Source organism: Manis pentadactyla, chromosome 11, assembly GCF_030020395.1.
Source record: "Manis pentadactyla isolate mManPen7 chromosome 11, mManPen7.hap1, whole genome shotgun sequence".
In the NCBI taxonomy this organism is placed as follows: Eukaryota; Metazoa; Chordata; class Mammalia; order Pholidota; family Manidae; genus Manis; species Manis pentadactyla.
This window is the reverse complement of record NC_080029.1, coordinates 44,751,577-44,768,713: the sequence shown is the minus strand read 5'-3', so window position 1 is coordinate 44,768,713 and position 17,137 is coordinate 44,751,577. Positions and strand designations below refer to the sequence as shown.

The 17,137-nt window shown below is 37.6% G+C and overlaps 1 protein-coding gene across 21 annotated transcripts in view; it reads left to right on the top strand.

The window, feature by feature from the left end:
- Positions 1–17,137, top strand: part of KTN1 (kinectin 1) — a 124,024-nt gene that overhangs the window by 51,618 nt on the left and 55,269 nt on the right. For all 21 annotated transcript variants that reach the window (XR_008992485.1, XR_008992484.1, XM_036918579.2 and 18 more), the window contains 4 exons: positions 12,244–12,360; positions 14,227–14,367; positions 15,488–15,594; positions 16,416–16,548. Coding sequence is in view for 19 of the 21 variants with exons in the window: in XM_036918579.2 (XP_036774474.2) it covers positions 12,244–12,360; positions 14,227–14,367; positions 15,488–15,594; positions 16,416–16,548 (498 nt within the window). In the remaining 2 variants the exon portion in view is untranslated. The remainder of the gene's footprint in view (positions 1–12,243; positions 12,361–14,226; positions 14,368–15,487; positions 15,595–16,415; positions 16,549–17,137) is intronic.

The following is a 17,137-nucleotide window of genomic DNA, read 5'->3' as shown; positions in this document are numbered from 1 at the left end:
TGCCCTGGCTAGGACCTCCAGTACTATGTTGAATACAAGTGGGGAGAGTGGGCAACCTTGTCTTGTTCCCGATCTTAAATGGAAAGCTTCCAGTTTCTTGTTAAGTATAATGTTGGCTGTGGGTTTGTCATATATGGCCTTTATTAATTTGAGGTACTTGTGCTCTATACCCATTTTGTTGAGAGTTATTATCATGAATAGATGTTGAATTTTGTCAAGTGCTTTTCAGAATCTATGGAGATGATTATGTGGTTTTTGTCCTTTTTGTCGATGTGGTGGATGATGTTGATGAATTTTCAAATGTTGTACCATCCTTGCATCCCTGGAATAAATCTTACTTCATCATGATGGATGATGTTTTTGATGTATTTTTGAATTTGGTTTGCCAATATTTTGTTGAGTATTTTTGCATCTATGTTCATCAGGCGTATTTGTCTGTAATTTTCTTTTTTTGTGTTGTCTTTGTCTGGTTTTGGTATTAGAGTGATTCTGGCCTCATAGAATGAGTTTGAAAGTATTCTTCTTCTACTCTTTGGAAAACTTTAAGGAGGATGGGTATTAGGTCTCCACTAAATGTCTGGATAAAATTCAGCAGTGAAGGAATTTGTTCTTATGTAGGTTTTTGATTACCAGTTCAATTTCATTGCTGGTTCATTCAGATTTTCTGCTTCTTTCTGTGTCAGCATGGAAGGTTGTATTTTTCTAGAAAGTTGTCCATTTCTTCCAGGTTATCCAGTGTGTTAGCATTTAATAATTCTTTGTATTTCTGTGGTGTCTGTAGTGGTTTTTCCTTTCTCATTTCTGATTCTGTTCATGTGTGTAGACTCTTTTTTTCTTGATACGTCTGGCCAGGGATTTATGTATTTTGTTTATTTTCTCAAAGAACCAGCTCTTGTTTTCATTGGTTCTTTCTATTGTTTTATTCTTCTCTATTTTATTTATGCTCTATTCTTTATTATTTCCCTACTTCTAGTGACTTTCGGCCTCATTTGTTCCTTTTCTAGTTTTGGTATTGCGGATTTAGAGTGTTCATATGGGATTGTTCTTTTTTCCTGAGGTAAGCCTGTATTTCAATATACTTCTTGCATGGTCTTTGCTGAGTCCCACAGATTTTGTGGTGTTGAATTATTGTTGTCATTTGTCTCCATATATTGTTTGATCTCTGTTTTCATTTGGTCATTGATCCATTGCTTATTTAGGAGCATGTTGTGTAGCCTGCATGTGTTTGTGGGATTTTTCATTTTCTTTGCGTAATTTATTCCTAGTTTCATACCTTTGTGGTCTTAGAAACTGGTTAGTACAATTTCAATCTTTTTGAATTTACTGAGGCTCTTTTTGTGGTCTAGTATATGATCTATTCTTGAAAATGTCCCATGTGCACTTGAGAAGACTGTGTATTCTGCTGCTTTTTGGGCGTTGAGTTCTGTAGATGTCTGTTAGGTCCATCTGTTTTAATGTGTTGTTCAGTGCCTTTGGGTCCTTACTTTTATGTCTGGTTGATCTGTCCTTCAGTGAGTGAAGTGTTGAAGTCTCATAGAATGAATGCTCTGCATTGTATTTCCCCTTTTAATTGTGTTAGTAGTTTTTTCACATATATAGGTGCTCCTGTGTTGGAAGCATAGATATTTATAATGGTTATATCTTCTTGTTGGATTAACCCATTAATCGTTATGTAATGTCCTTCTTTGCATCTTGTGACTTTCTTTGTTTTGGAGTCTATTTTGTCTGATACAAGTACTGCAACTCCTGCTTTTTTCTCTGTATTAGTTGCATGAAATATCTTTTTCCATCCCTTCACTTTTAGTCTGTGTATGTCTTTGGGTTTAAAGTGAGTCTCTTTTAGGCAGCATATAGATGGGTCTTGTTTTTTTATCCATTCAGTGACTCTATGTCTTTTGATTGGGGCTTTCAGCCCATTTACATTTAGGTTGATTATTGATAGGTATGTATTTCTTGCCATTGCAGCCTTTGGATTTGTGGTTACCAAAGCTTCAAGGTTAAGTTCCTTTCTATCGAAGAGTCTAACTTAACTCACTCAATGTACTGTTACAAACACAATGTAAGGGTACTTTTTTCCTCCTTTTTCTTCCTCCTCCATTCTTTATATATTAGGTATCATATTCTGTACCATTTATCTATCTCTTGATTGACTTTGGGGATAGTTGATTTAGTTTTGCATTTGCCTGGCCATTAACTGCTGTAGTTTCTTTACTGTAGTTTTATTACCTCTGGTGAGAGCTATTAAGCCCAAGGAACACTTCTTCTATAGCAGTCCCTCCAAAATACTCTGTAGAGTCAGTTTGTGGGAGGTAAATTCTCTCAGCTTTTGCTTATCTGGAAATTGTTTAATCCCTCCTTGAAACTTAAATGATAATCTTGCCAGATAAAGTATTCTTGTTTCAGGCCCTTCTGCTTCATAGCATTAAATACATCATGCCACTCCCTTTTGGCCTGTAAGGTTTCTGCTTAGAAGTCTGATGATAGCCTGATGGGCTTTCTTTTGTATGTGATCTTATTTCTCTCTCTGGCTGCTTTTAATAGTCTGTCCTTATCCTTTATCTGTTGTAGTTCCTTTACTGCAATTTTAATTACTGTATGTCTTGGTGTTGTCTTCTTTGGGTCCCTAGTGTTGGGAGATCTGTGCACCTCCATGGCCTGAGAGACTAGCTCCTTCCATAAATTGGGGAAGTTTTCAGCAATTACCTCCTCAGAGACACTTTCTATCCCTTTTTCTCTCTCTTCCTCTTCTGGTACCCGTATAATGTGAATATTGTTCCATTTGGATTGGTCACACAGTTCTCTCAATATTCTTTCATTCTTAGAGATCCTTTTTTCTCTCTGTTAATGATTTCTTTTTTGAAATTCCTTTCATCAAGATTCATGATGTCGATTTTATTTTAATCTTTCTCAGGTGTTGTATTCATAATTTTACTTTGAACCAGGTTCTTTTGGTGTTTCATATTTGTATATGGCGCCCTCTAGTGTCCAGAAGCTCTACTCTCTGGAGCTGTTCAGTCCCTGAAGCAATATCAGGGGTAGCAGTGAAGTGGTATTGGTGCCTGGGAGGAGGAAAGAGCTGTTTTCTGCTTCCTAGCTGCTTTGCCTGCCTCCACTGCCAGAACCAGTGGGCCAAGCACACAGGTATAAGCCTCTGTGCTTTGCATTTGTAGTTGCTCTAGACTGTACTTCCCTCTGGCTGGCGTAAAGCCAAGGTAGGGTTTGTCAGTTTGCGTGCCAGGTAGGACTGGCCGGACGAAAGGTGCAGTTGGCTGTGTATCACTGAGGGGGTTCTTGGAGCTGTGTAGCCAGCCAGGGAGCTGGAGCACCTGAAAAACGAGGAAGTTCCCAACCTGCTGGGCAGAGTGCACCCGGAAAATTTTGTCTACCTGTCCTTTCTCCTGAGCTACTAGTAAGCTCCGTATGATCCTTGCCCCTTTTGCAGCCCTCTTGTTGTTAGGAAGTCTCTCAGACTGCCTGCCTTTCTTTCTTTGGTCCCAGAGCAGCCAGATATGTATCCCTGCTTTTCACAAGCAGCTGTAATCTCACCCTCTCTAGGTATTCTGCCTATCTTAGCTTTCCAACTCCCTAATCATGAGAGTATCATGAAAGCACCATGAAATGTAGGTTCATGCTCCCAGAACAGATCTCCGGAGTTTAGGTATTCACCAGCCCCAGGCCTCCACTCCCTCCCTGCTCTGTTTCTCTTCCTCCTGCCAATGAGCTGGGGGTGGAGAAAGGGGGAAGGGCTTTGGTCCAGCTGGGCCATGGCTTTGGTACGTTACCCTGTTCAGTGAGGTTTATTTTTTTCTCCAGGTGTATGCAGTTTGGCGGAGCCCTCTTTCCTGTTGCTCTTTCAGAATTAGTTGTATTATATGAGGTTTTAGGAGGAAGCCTCTGTCTCACCTCTCACGTTGCTATCTTTAATCCTATCTCCTCTTGAGGAATGAAATAATATTAAGAAAACTGTGTGACCAGTGCAAATGGAACAATATTCACATTTAGGGGTATGAGAAGAAGAAGAGAGAGAAAAAGGAATAGAAAGCCTCTTTGAGGAAATAGTTGCTGAAAACTTCCCCAGTCCGGAGTAGGAAAGTCTTTCAGGTTATGGAAGTACAGAGACCTCTGAAAGTGCCTTAGCTTCTTTGTTTCCTGTTCTCTAATTTCTGTTTCATTTACAGTCTTCCCTACCTCATCTAAATCTACTTTTAAATCCCTTGATTGCATGTTTCATTTCAGATTCTGTGTTTTTCAAAATTTCTGTGTCTTAAGTCTTCCCTGAGATCTTGAGTATTTTTCAGTACTTGGTGAGCATGTTTATGATTTTTATTTTGAAATCTTTATCAAGAAGTTTAGTGATTTCAGTTTCAATTAGCCCTCTTTGTGGTGTTTGTTGGGTTTTTATTAGTATAAAATTTTTTTGCTCTTCTATGTTTCTAGTGATTCCTATAGAATAATAGCTTTGTGTAGGTGGCACCCTCTAGTGCTCAGAGGCTCCACTCTCTGGAGCTTCCCAGCACCCAAAGTGATGGCAGGGGTTGCAGGCAGTTGGCGCTGGTGCCTGTCGGGAGGAAAGAGGTCTTCCTGCTTCCCGACTGCAGTGCCTGCTTCCACTGCCAGCACCAGTGTGCCTATTGTGCTGGGAGGAGCATCTGCATTATGCCTCTGTAGCTGTTACAGGCTGGCTGCCCCCTGGCTGGACCTGTACACTGGCAGGGACTGCCAGTGTGCGAACTGGTGCCGGCCAGGAGGACAGAGCAGAAGGGTGCATATTGCAGTGGGTTCCTTGGGCCTATGTTCTTGCCAGGGCAATGGAGCACCTGAAACTCCTGAAAGTCCCCAACCTGCTCTGTTGAGTGTGCGGGACAATTTTGTCCATCTCCTTTCTCCTGAGTAGCAATCTCTGTGTAATCTTTGCCTTTTTAGCACCCTTCCTGCTGTTGGGAAGTCTTTCAATGTGTCTGTCTTTTTTTTGTCCCAGAGTGGCTGGTTGTGGGTACCCATTTTCCACAGTTGGCTGGAATCTCAGTCTCTCCCGAGTATTCTGCCTGTCTTTGCTTTCCAGCCCCACTGATCTCCAGAGCACTATGTAATGTGGGTTTATTTTCCTGGAGCAGGTCTCTGGGTGTTTAGCAATCCTGGGCTTTTGCTCCCTCCCTGTTCCATTTCTCTTCCTCCCTCCTATGAGCTGGGAGGGGAGGGCTGGATCCTTCTGGATGGTGGCTTTACTACTTTACCCTTTTCTGTGAGGTCTTCTCTTTTCCCTAGATGTAGGCTGTCTGTTCTGTAGTCATTGGGTTGCTCTTTTAGGACTAAGTGTATTTGATGTATTTTAGTGTTACTTGTGGTTTTGGAAGAGTGTTTCTGCCTTTCTTCTCATGCTGCCATCTTTTCCCCCAATATATCAGCCCTTTTTTGTGAGCTGTTCTTTACTCTTGTTTTTCAAGAAAGGACTGCTTTATTAGACTTAAAAAAATTACGGTGATTGTTTTTTTTTAAATTTAATTAAATTAATTTTTTTTTTAATTTTATTTTTTATTTTTGCTATCATTAATCTACAGTTACATGAAGAACACTATGTTTACCAGGCTCCTCCCCTTATCAAGTCACCCTCCCACCCCACTACAGTCACTTTCCATCAGCATAGCAAGATGCTGTGTAGTTACCACCTGTCTTCGCTGTTGTACCGCTCACCATAACCCCCAAAACACTATACATGCTAATCGTAATGTCCCCTTTCTTTTTACCTGCCCTTATCCCTCCCTTCCCACCCATCATCCCCAGTCCCTTTCCCATTGGTAACTGTTAGTCCATTCTTGGGTTCTGTGATTCTGCTGATGTTTTGTTCCTTCAGTTTTTCTTTGTTCTTATATTCCACATGTGAGTCAAATCATTTGGTACTTGTCTTTCTCTGCCTGGCTTATTTCACTGAGCATAATACCCTCTAGCTCCATCCATGTTGTTGCAAATGGTAGGATTTGTGTTCTTCTTATGGCTGAATAATATTCCATTGTGTATATGTACCACATCTTCTTTATCCATTCATCTACTGATGGACACTTAGGTTGCTTCCATATCTTGGCTATTGTAAATAGTGCAGCGATAAACACAGGGGTGCATCTGTCTTTATCAAACTGGGCTCCTGCATTCTTAGGGTAAATTCCTAGAAGTGGAATTCCTGGGTCAAATGGTATTTCTATTTTGAGCATTTTGAGGAACCTCCATACTGCTTTCCACAATGGTTGAACTAATTTACATTCCCACCAGCAGTGTAGGAGGGTTCCCCTTTCTCCACAACCTTGCCAACATTTGTTGTTGTTTGTCTTTTCGATGATGGTGATCCTTACTGGTGTGAGGTGATATCTCATTGTGGTTTTAATTTGCATTTCTCTGATGACAAGCAATGTAGAGCATCTTTTCATGTGTCTGTTGGCCCTCTGAATTTCTTCTTTACAGAACCGTCTATTCAGCTCCTTTGCCTATTTTTTAATTGGATTATTTGCTTTTTGTTTGTTGAGGTGTGTGAGCTCTTTATATATTTTGGATGTCAGTGCTTTATCAGATCTGTCATTTATGAATATATTCTCCCATACTGTCGGATACCTTTTTGTTCTATTGATGGTGTCCTTTGCTGTACAGAAGCTTTTCAGCTTGATATAGTCCCACTTGTTCATTTTTGCTTTTGTTTCCCTTGCCTAGGGAGATATTTTGCCTAGGGAGATTGGTACTAGCGAGTACCAAGTTGTCTTGATTACTGTGGCTTTGTAGCAGAGCTTGAAGTTGTGGAGTGAGATCCTCCCCACTTTATTCTTCCTTCTCAGAATTGCTTTAGCTATTTGGGGTCTTTGGTGTTTCCATATGAATTTTTGAACTATTTGTTCCAGTTCATTGAAGAATGCTGTTGGTAATTTGATAGGGATTGCATCGAATCTGTATATTGTTTTGGGCAGGATGGCCCTTTTGACGATATTAATTTTTCCTAGCCAGGAGCATGGGATGAGTTTCCATTTATTAGTTACCTCTTTAATTTCTCTTAAATAGTTTTCAGGGTATAGGTCTTCCACTTCCTTGATTAGGTTTATTCCTAGGTATTTTATTCTTTTTGATGCAATTGTGAATGGAATTGTTTTCCTGATTTCTCTTTCTATTTGTTTATTGTTAGTGTATAGGAAAGCCACAGATTTCTGTGTGTTAATTTTGTATCCTGCAACTTTGCTGAATTCTGATATTAGTTCTAGTAGTTTTGGAGTGGAGTGTTTAGGGTTTTTTATGTACAATATCATGTCATCTGCAAATAGTGACAGTTTAACTTCTTCTTTACCAATCTGGATTCCTTGTATTTCTTCGTTTTGTCTAATTGCCATGGTTAGGACCTCCAATACTATGTTGAATAACAATGGGGAGAGTGGGCATCCCTGTCTTGTTCCCGATCTCAGAGGAAAAGCTTTCAGATTCTCGCTGTTCAGTATGATGTTGGCTGTGGGTTTATCATATATGGCCTTTATTATGTTGAGGTACTTGCCCTCTATCTCCATTTTGTTGAGAGTTTTTATCATGAATGGATATTGACTTTTGTTGAATGCTTTTTCAGCATCTATGGAGATGATCATGTGGTTTTTGTCCTTTTTGTTGATGTGGTGGATGATGTTGATGGATTTTCAAATGTTGTACCATCCTTGCATCCCTGGGATGAATCCCACTTGGTCATGGTGTATGATCCTTTTGATGTATTTTTGAATTCAGTTTGCTAATATTTTGTTGAGTATTTTTGCATCTACATTCATCAGGGTTATTGTTCTGTAGTTTTCTTTTTTGGTGGGGTCCTTGCCTGGTTTTGGTATTAGGGTGATTTTGGCTTCATAGAATGAGTTCGGGAGTATTCCCTCCTCTTTTATTTTTTTGAAAACTTTAATGAGAATGGGTATTATGTCTTCTCTGTATGTCTGATAAAATTCCGAGGTAAATCCATCTGGCCCTGGGGTTTTGTTCTTGGGTAGTTTTTTGATTACCGCTTCAATTTCGTTGCTGGTAATTGGTCTGTTTAGATTTTCTGTTTCTTTCTTGGTCAGTCTTGGAAGGTTGTGTTTTTCTAGGAAGCTGTCCATTTCTCCTAGGTTTTCCAGCTTGTTAGCATATAGGTTTTCATAGTATTCTCTAATAATTCTTTGTTTTTCTGTGTGGTCCGTCAGGATTTTTCCTTTCTCGTTTCTGATTCTGTTGATGTGTGTTGATTCTCTTTTTCTCTTAATAAGTCTGGCTAGCAGCTTATCTATTTTGTTTATTCTCTCAAAGAACCAGCTCCTGGTTTCATTGATTTTTTTTCTATCGTTTTATACTTCTCAATTTTATTTATTTCTTCTCTGATCTTTATTATGTCCCTCCGTCTGCTGACCTTAGGCCTCACTTGTTCTTCTTTTTCCAATTTCGATAATTGTGACATTAGACTATTCATTTGGGATTGTTCTTTCTTCTTTAAATGTGCCTGGATTGCTATATACTTTCCTCTTAAGACTGCGTTCACTGCTACCCACAGTAGTTGGGGCTTTGTGTTGTTGTTGTCATTTGTTTCCATATATTGCTGGATCTCCATTTTAATTTGGTTATTGATCCATTGATTATTTAGGAGCATGTTGTTAAGCCTCCATGTGTTTGTGAGACTTTTTGCTTTCTTTGTACAATTTATTTCTAGTTTTAAACCTTTGTGGTCTGAGAAGTTGGTTGGTAGGATTTCAGTCGTTTTGAATTTACTGAGGCTCTTTCTGTGGCCTAGTATGTGGTCTATTCTGGAGAATGTTCCATGTGCACTTGAGAAGAATGTGTATGCTGTTGCTTTTGGATGTAGAGTTCTATAGATGTCTGTTAGGTCCATCTGTTCTAGTGTGTTGTTCAGTACCTCCGTGTCCTTACTTATTTTCTGGCTGGTGGATCTGTCCTTTGGACTGAGTGGTGTGTTGAAGTCTCTTAAAAAGGAATGCATTGCATTCTGTTTTGTCCTTTAATTCTGTTAGTATTTGTTTCACATATGCTGGTGGTCCTGTATTGGGTGTATATATATTTAGAATGGTCATATCCTCTTGTTGGACTGAGCCCTTCATCATTATGTAATGTCCTTCTTTATCTCTTGTTACTTTCTTTGTTTTGAAGTCTGTTTTGTCTGAGACTAGTACTGCAACACCTGCTTTTTTCTCCCTGTTGTTTGCATGGAATGTGTTTTTCCATCCCTTGACTTTTAGTCTGTGTATGTCTTTGGGTTTTAGGTGAGTCTCTTTTAAGCAGCATATAGATGGGTCTTGCTTTTTTATCTGTTCTATTACTCTGTCTTTTGATTGGTGCATTCAGTCTATTTACATTTAGGGTGATTATTGAAAGATATGTACTTATTGCCATTGCAGGCTTTAGGTTCGTGTTTACCAAAAGTTCAAGGTTAGCTTCTTTACTGTCTTTGTGTCTGACTTAACTCACTTATTGAGCTATTATAAACACCATCTGATGATTCTTTATTTGTCTCCGTTCTTATTCCTCCTCCTCCATTTTTCATATGTTGAGTGTTTGTTCTGTGCTCTTTTTAGGAGTGCTCCCATCTAGAGCAGTCCCTCTAAAATACCCTGTAGAGGTGGTTTGTGGGAGGCAAATTCCCTCAACTTTTGCTTGTCTGGGAATTGTTTAATCACTCCTTCATATTTAAATGATAATCATGCTGGATACAGTATTCTTGGTTCAAGGCCATTCTGTTTCATTGCATTACGTATATCATGCCATTCTCTTCTGGCCTGTAAGGTTTCTGTTGAGAAGTCTGATGATAGCCTGATGGGTTTTCCTTTGTAGGTGACCCTTTTCCTCTCTCTAGCTGCCTTTAATACTCTGTCCTTGTCTTTGATCTTTGCCATTTTAATTATTATGTGTCTTGGTGTTGCCCTCCTTGGATCCCTTGTTTTGGAGTTCTGTGTGCTTCCGTGGTCTGAGAGGCCATTTCCTCCCCCAGTTTGGGGAATATTTAGCAATTATTTCTTCAAAGACATTTTCTATCCCTTTTTCTCTCTCTTTTTCTTCTGGTACTCCTGTAATGCAGATACTGTTCAGTTTTGATTGGTCACACAGTTCTGTTAATGTTTTTTCATTCCTGGAGATCCTTTTATCTCTTTCTGTGTCAGCTTCTCTGCGTTCCTGTTCTCTGATTTCTCGTCCATTAATGGTCTCTTACATCTTGTCCATTCTGCTTTGAAGTCCTTCCAGAGATTGTTTTATTTCTGTTTTCTCCCTCCTTAGGTCTTGCATATTCCTGTGCAAGTCCATGAGCATGGTTATGACTTTTATTTTGAATTCCTTTTCAGGAAGTTTGGTTAAATCTATCTCCCCAGATTCCTTCTCAGGGGAGGATGTGGAAGCTGTCTGGTTTAGTCTAGTCTGGATCATATTTTTCTGCCTTTGCATGTTGATAGATGCAGTGGTATGATGTTGACTCGTCTGTCAACTGGGAGAACCAGGACCCTTTCCACTTGCTCCTGGCCTTTCTTTTCAGGGCCAGTGGCGACCCCTAGCAGGTTGTGTTGGGCAGTTGCACGTAGACTGGGTCTCTGTTTCTTTGCCTGTCCGCTATGGAGGAAGCTCCCTTGCTGTGGGTGTAGCCAGCCTCTGGCTGCTGCTGTGCTATGGTGGGGCCTCTCTGGAGGGGGGAATGGGCCGGGGACTGTTTATCACCGTGAGGGTTCTCTGAGCTGCTGCCCAGGGGGTTAGGGTGCCTGGAGTTCCCTGGGCTTCCCAGGTGCTGGGCTAAGTGTCCCAGGACGCTTCCGTCCAGCTTTGTGATTCCTGTCCCTTTAAGACTTTCAAAAAGCACTCACTTTTCTTTGTCCCAGGGGCACCGGCTGCAGGGACCCTCTTGCAGGTTTTATTGTCCCATTTTGCTAGTTTCCCGCACTCCTCACTCTGTGTGTCTGCGCTCTGGGTGCGGATGGCTAGGGCTGGGTGTTCAGCAGTACTGGGCTCCCTCTCCTTCCCTGCTCTGACTCCTCTTCTCCTGCTGTGAGCTGGGGCGAGGGGCACTCGGGTCCCGCCGGTCTGGGTCCTGTATCTTACCCCCTTCGCGCGGCGCTGGGTTCTCATGGGTGTGGATGTAGTCTGGCTGTTGTCCTGTATCTTCTGGTCTCTCTTTTAGGGATTGTTGTATTTGTTGTGTTTTCAAAAATATATATGTTATTTTGGAGGAGATTCCCAGTGTCCTACTCATGCCGTCAACTTGATTCTGCCTCCTGGTGATTGTTTTTTTTAAATCACAATTTTTGTATTCTCTTTGATGTTTTTCTGGTTATTTTTATTCATTTGCTATCTTATTTTTTCTTATTAATTTCCTTTCCTTTCCTTTTTCTTGTATCTTGAATAGACTCCGTTGTATTTTTACTTTTTTGATAAGTACTCTTCCAGTGAATGGTGTTCCTCTTGGATTATTTCTGTGCCTTTAAATAGGTAACAAAGGACCAAGGCTACCTGGTGTTCTCCTTGTGCTGTGTGTGCAAATGAGTTCTTTTGTCTTTTCTTTCTTCCCAGATAAAAGACTGTACTCTTGAGAGTAACACTATAGAGACTCTCTCTCAACTTAACTCATTGACTGGCTGCTATCTTTGGACAAAGTTTGTGTAATTTCTTCATTCCTACTTCTTTGGCATGTTTGTACCTCTTTCCAAGAAAATTCCTACCTCTGTGTTTGCATTTGTTCCTGATATCAAATGGGGGACTGCTGGTTTTACCTTTCAGGATATGCCTGTTAATTTCAGAGAACTGTATAGCCATGGTACCTCTGTAATACCAGGTATATTCTGAGGGTTGGTAAGCACTTGTGTTTGATCTCCACTACTTTTGGAAGCCTTTCCAGATACAATGCTTTGACATTGCAGATGACTTTTATTTTGGATTACTTTGCATTTTGGTTTCATAGTCTGGATCTTTTAGGAGGAGAAGGGGGAGATTGCTATCTTGACTCTGGATTTAAATCTGGAAGTCCTGTAAGTCTTTGTAAAAATTGGTTTCTTGGTTGATAGGTACCCTGTCATATGTGTCAGAATGTATATTGATGTAGTGACTTTTTCAATGACATTTCACTGACCAGAATTTGGCAATCATTGTACTATATGTGTAATAATGAACTCTGCATTGGCTTAAGAATACTTGAAATTAAATACTTTCTTTTCATTATTTTAATTAGAGCCCATGTAAACTATTACTAATTCTGTATTGATTACTCAATTATAGTCAAATAAAGGAGAATTGACTGCAGTTGTACATCAGCTTCAAGAAAAAGACAAGTTACTTGCTGCTGTCAAGGAAGATGCTGCTGTTATGAAGGATCGGTGTAAGCACTTAACCCAGGTGAAGACATTTTTGTGTTTAAGGGATTTACTTTGTGATTCAGAAGCATTGAAGAATTTTAGAAATTGTAATTCCTGATCTAATTATTTGTATAATAAATTTATACCTGGTAAAAGCCATTTTCTTCTAGAATTTTAGTGGAGGTATTGGTGGTGGGGGTCTTGTTCTTTCGTGTTATTATAGCCATAGTTGAATTATGAATTTAAAATGACCATACTTATAGACATCCCAGTTTCAGAATAACAGAAGCATTTGGACATTTGAGACCATGTTTAAATTGGGTATGACCTAGATTTATTCTCTTCAGAAGCACAAAACTTGGTGTGGTTGTGTATACATTGAGTTTAAATATATAGGGTAAATGTTGAAAAAATGTTGAAGTTTTTCAAACCCCAGAAATTTTACTCTGAGAAGTAAAAAAACCAAAAATCATTACAAGTTATGTCAAAGAATACAAACTTCCAGTTTCAAAACAAGTATGTCCTGGGGATATAGTGTATAGGATAGTGACTATATATAGTTAATAATACTGTACTGTATATTTGAAAGTTGCTTAGAGAGTAGGTCTTAAAAGTTCTTATCACAAGAAAAAATAGTTGTTCACTGTGTGGTGGTGATGTTAATTCTGGTGGTCATTTTTGCATTATATACAAATACTGAATCAGTGTATTTACACATGAAACTAGTGTGATGTTCTATGTCTATTGTATTTACAAAAACAAAACAAAACAACATGTAGACTGGTAAGATAATTGAAATTCTGTAGAAAGTATGGTCTCATTTCTCCTAATCTGCTTGTTTCCCCTTTTAGGTATTAAATACAATAGAGTAAATGAGGTTTATTTCTGCATCATTCAGGTAGCTATTTGATTACATTATGAGAATGGCCTTATTTGAATTTAAAACCTTTTATGTGAATTTAAAGTTAATAAAAAATGTCAGTGGGAAAACTTGTTCAAATCAAGATTAATCAAAGTTACTAAAATAAGCGTGTTTACTTAAGATTAGAAGCTTTAATATATCTAGAAAACTATAGCCACATAAAACTGTATTTTAAAAATTAAAAAGTATCCACTTTATCGTAATTGAGTTTTATGTACTTAAGTAATACACTTATGATGAGTATACTTTTCTTCCTAAATGTATTACACATATCAGTACAATTTACAAATGTAAATGAGTTGATAACTCTTAATGGGTAAATGTCAGCTACGTAAAAAACCTTAATTTTATCAGTTTTATACCTGCAGATAACATTAAAAATTGCTTGGCTTTCTTACACTTTCATAATTAACAATTGTTCTAGAAGTTCATAATATTTGCAAAACAAAATGGAATCACACTTTTAAGATTTGACTTGGGAAGATAATAAAACTTTACCTTCTCATATTTACTTTTCCTTATTTTAAACTTCCATTCTGCTATAAATGTATCTTTATGTCTTCCTCTAGGAAGAAGACTTCTTTTTTCTCTTCTAGGCTTTTTCCTTTTTTGTGACCTAAAAGAGAGAGAGTACCTTCAAATAATAATCAACTGTTTTGTTTTAAAAATATTCCTTTGTAATCAAGTTAGAATGTAGTTTCCTTGAGGTTCAATTTTTAGCTCTTAGATCAGAAAGTATATTTAAAATAAGAGTAAACAGAAAAACAGCAGAGTGTTTATGAAAGAAATTGATGTAAAGAACAGGTAATAGGCAGATGACCTATTTTTTTAAAAACCTTTGACCTTGCTTTTTAAGTAATTACTTATTTCGGAACTCATGATTGTTGTACTGTCAATATTTTTGCTGATGTTAAAAATATTTTCTTATAGTCTATAATACATTTTTAAAAATAAGTTTTCATAATTTCTGTTTTTCTCTTCTAGGAAATGATGGCAGAGAAAGAAAGAAGCAGTGTGGTTATAGCAAGGATGAAAGATCGGATTGGAACTTTAGAAAAGGAACATAATGTATTTCAAAACAAAATGCATGTCAGTTATCAAGAGAATCAACAGATGCAGATGAAGGTATATTTTCTTTTTTTGAAAATACAATGAAATGTTTGCAACTAGCAAACTTTCAAGTGTCTAATATGTGCAAGGCTCTCTGCTGGGCCATGGTACAATGACTAAACTGTCTCTCTGTCTTTAAGCAAACAATTTTAATAGGGATTGATGAGGTTGGGAGGCTCTAAGCTTACAAGTAAATACTCCATTACAGTTCAGTAATGTAATTACTACGCACTGCTTCTATGCTTTCATTTGGCCCAGTCCTTTATCTTCCTGCTCCTGGTCATTTGAAGTATTTCCCATTAATCAGGTTGTTGAAAACCTGACTTTTTTTTCTAGTCTCAAATGATCTTTTCTTTTTCTAAAACCCTACTTAACTATTCATTTGAAACTTAGTCAAGCACTTGGTAGCAATATATTTTATCAAGGGTTAAAGGTGTTAAAGTGATACATTATTTTTTTTTAACTTGGTTAGTTATAGAGGCCAAAATGTAGATGCCCTGTAAGTTCTCTAAAAAAGAAAAAAGCATACTCTAACTTCTCTTAATTAAATAGGTTAACTAAAAATTACTTCACATACTAAAGTAAAACATATCCTTATGAGAATATAAGATTCAGTATTCTTTCTTTTGATTCTGTAATTCTGAAGTAAAAAATTAGAAGCCAAAGTATTTTAGCAGGTGGATTTGCCATCTATTTGATTATGACTCAACTTGTAACATATAAATGAATTGAACATATTTTCAATTGCTAAATTTTTTCATAGAGAAATACTGCTAATAAAATAAAGTTGACATAATCTAGGATCAAGAAAGGCTTAATTCTTTATATAGTCTTGGGTAACAAGGAAGTTCTAAATCATCTTTTAGTTCTAAAACATCTCTGTGTATTTATTTTACATTTCATATATGATAGCAGCAACTTGCATTCTTGAATGCTCTGGCAGCTTCTATTTACTCTGCGTCTGTCACTGTGAAAATGTATTTTATCCTTTTAGTTTGTTTACATTTCTTTGAGAAGGATGGTCCAGACTTTATTCTGTTCATGCTTTTTAAGTTCTCATCATAATAAATTTTCTTTTAAAAGTTAGCTTTGGCAGTCATTGTTTTCTAAACTCATGTGTGTAAAATAACTTCAGTTCCAGCAAGTTCGTGAGCAGATGGAGGCAGAGATAGCTCACTTGAAGCAAGAAAATGGCATACTGAGAGATGCTGTCAGCAACACTACAAACCAACTAGAAAGCAAGTATGTTTCCAAATACTTAATTTTTAATTGAATGGCAGAATATTTTAATTGAATGGCTTCCTATTTTCTTGAGTCATCAAAGTGGTGTTTGATAGTAACTGGTTAGCTTTTGTTTTTTTGCATTTGTTTGCAAAATGAGTTAAATTTCAAAAACAATTCTCTTACAGTGTAAAGAACTTCTTCAGCTAACCTGTATGATACATACTTACTACTGCCAGTGGAATAGTCCACAATTTTATGAGACTGAATTTCCAAGTTTTAAACCATCTATCCCCTTTAAAGATTTTCCCAAACTTCATTATTCTGAAAAGCATCTGGCATGTTAGTTAAAAAAGCACATTCTTGAGTCCTACCCCTAAATGATTATGATTTGGTGGGTTTGAGATGGAGCCTAGGAAACTGACTATTAATACATGTTCCTTTTGATAGTGATATAGGTGGCTCTGGGCCATATTTTGAGAAACAGTGCCTTAGAGAAGAATGGTAGCTTGCTTACCCAGAATAAACACTATGACTGGTTGATTTTAATAGATTTTTCAGAATACCTGTTTGAGGGTGACACTGTTGATTCATGCTCATGAGTGTATGGGCATCCACTTTTATTGATTATTTTATAGATATTTTAGAAATTGTCATCAGAATGATTCATTTAACTGAATTTCATTATTAGTAGTAACTTACATAATATATAGTAGTCCTTTTCAGTTTGCTATGAATGAAATTACTAACTCAGCAAAACTAATATAAAATATGTTTTATTTATCTATTCTTTATGTATGTTTGTAATAATGAAAGGTTCCTAATCCAGCTACTGTTTTCAGGCAGTCTGCTGAACTAAATAAACTACGCCAGGATTATGCTAGGTTGGTGAATGAGCTGACTGAGAAAACAGGAAAGCTGCAACAAGAGGAAGTCCAAAAGAAGAATGCTGAGCAAGCAGTTACTCAGTTGAAGGTGATAAGCTACCACCTTTATTTATCTTTTCATATGTAGAGCAGATACTCAATTAAATGACCTGAATGTGCATGTATGTTTGAGAAATATTGTTGGAGGCTTAATGGGACCTGTAATCTTAAGTGCTTTGCCGAAATAAAAAGTGTGCACTAATGAAAGAAATGAATATAGGCTTGAGTTTGAAGTTCATGACTGAAGATATGAAAATGAAATGATCTGATTGACTGTTATGAAGTTTGATTTCATATGACAGAGAGGAGTAGATTTGTTTCTTTTGCACTTCATAGCAAATGCACATTGAGTGGAATGATGAGTAGAATTGTCTGTTCCTCCTTTTATTGGAGAGAGGATTTGTTGAATGTATATATAGTTCAGTTTGTTTAAGTTAAATGTGTTAGATTCCTGCATAGGTCCTTGATACATTCGTACCTTATACAGGGTCCAGAGTATTCGGGATTAAGAGGGCTTTGAGAATAAGTGAATGAGGAAAATAGTGTAATTTTTATTTTCTTTGATGTTTTCATGGATTCCTATGGGAGATTGATAAAATTTCCCTTTCCTTTATTTAATATTTATCTTGCCCATGTGT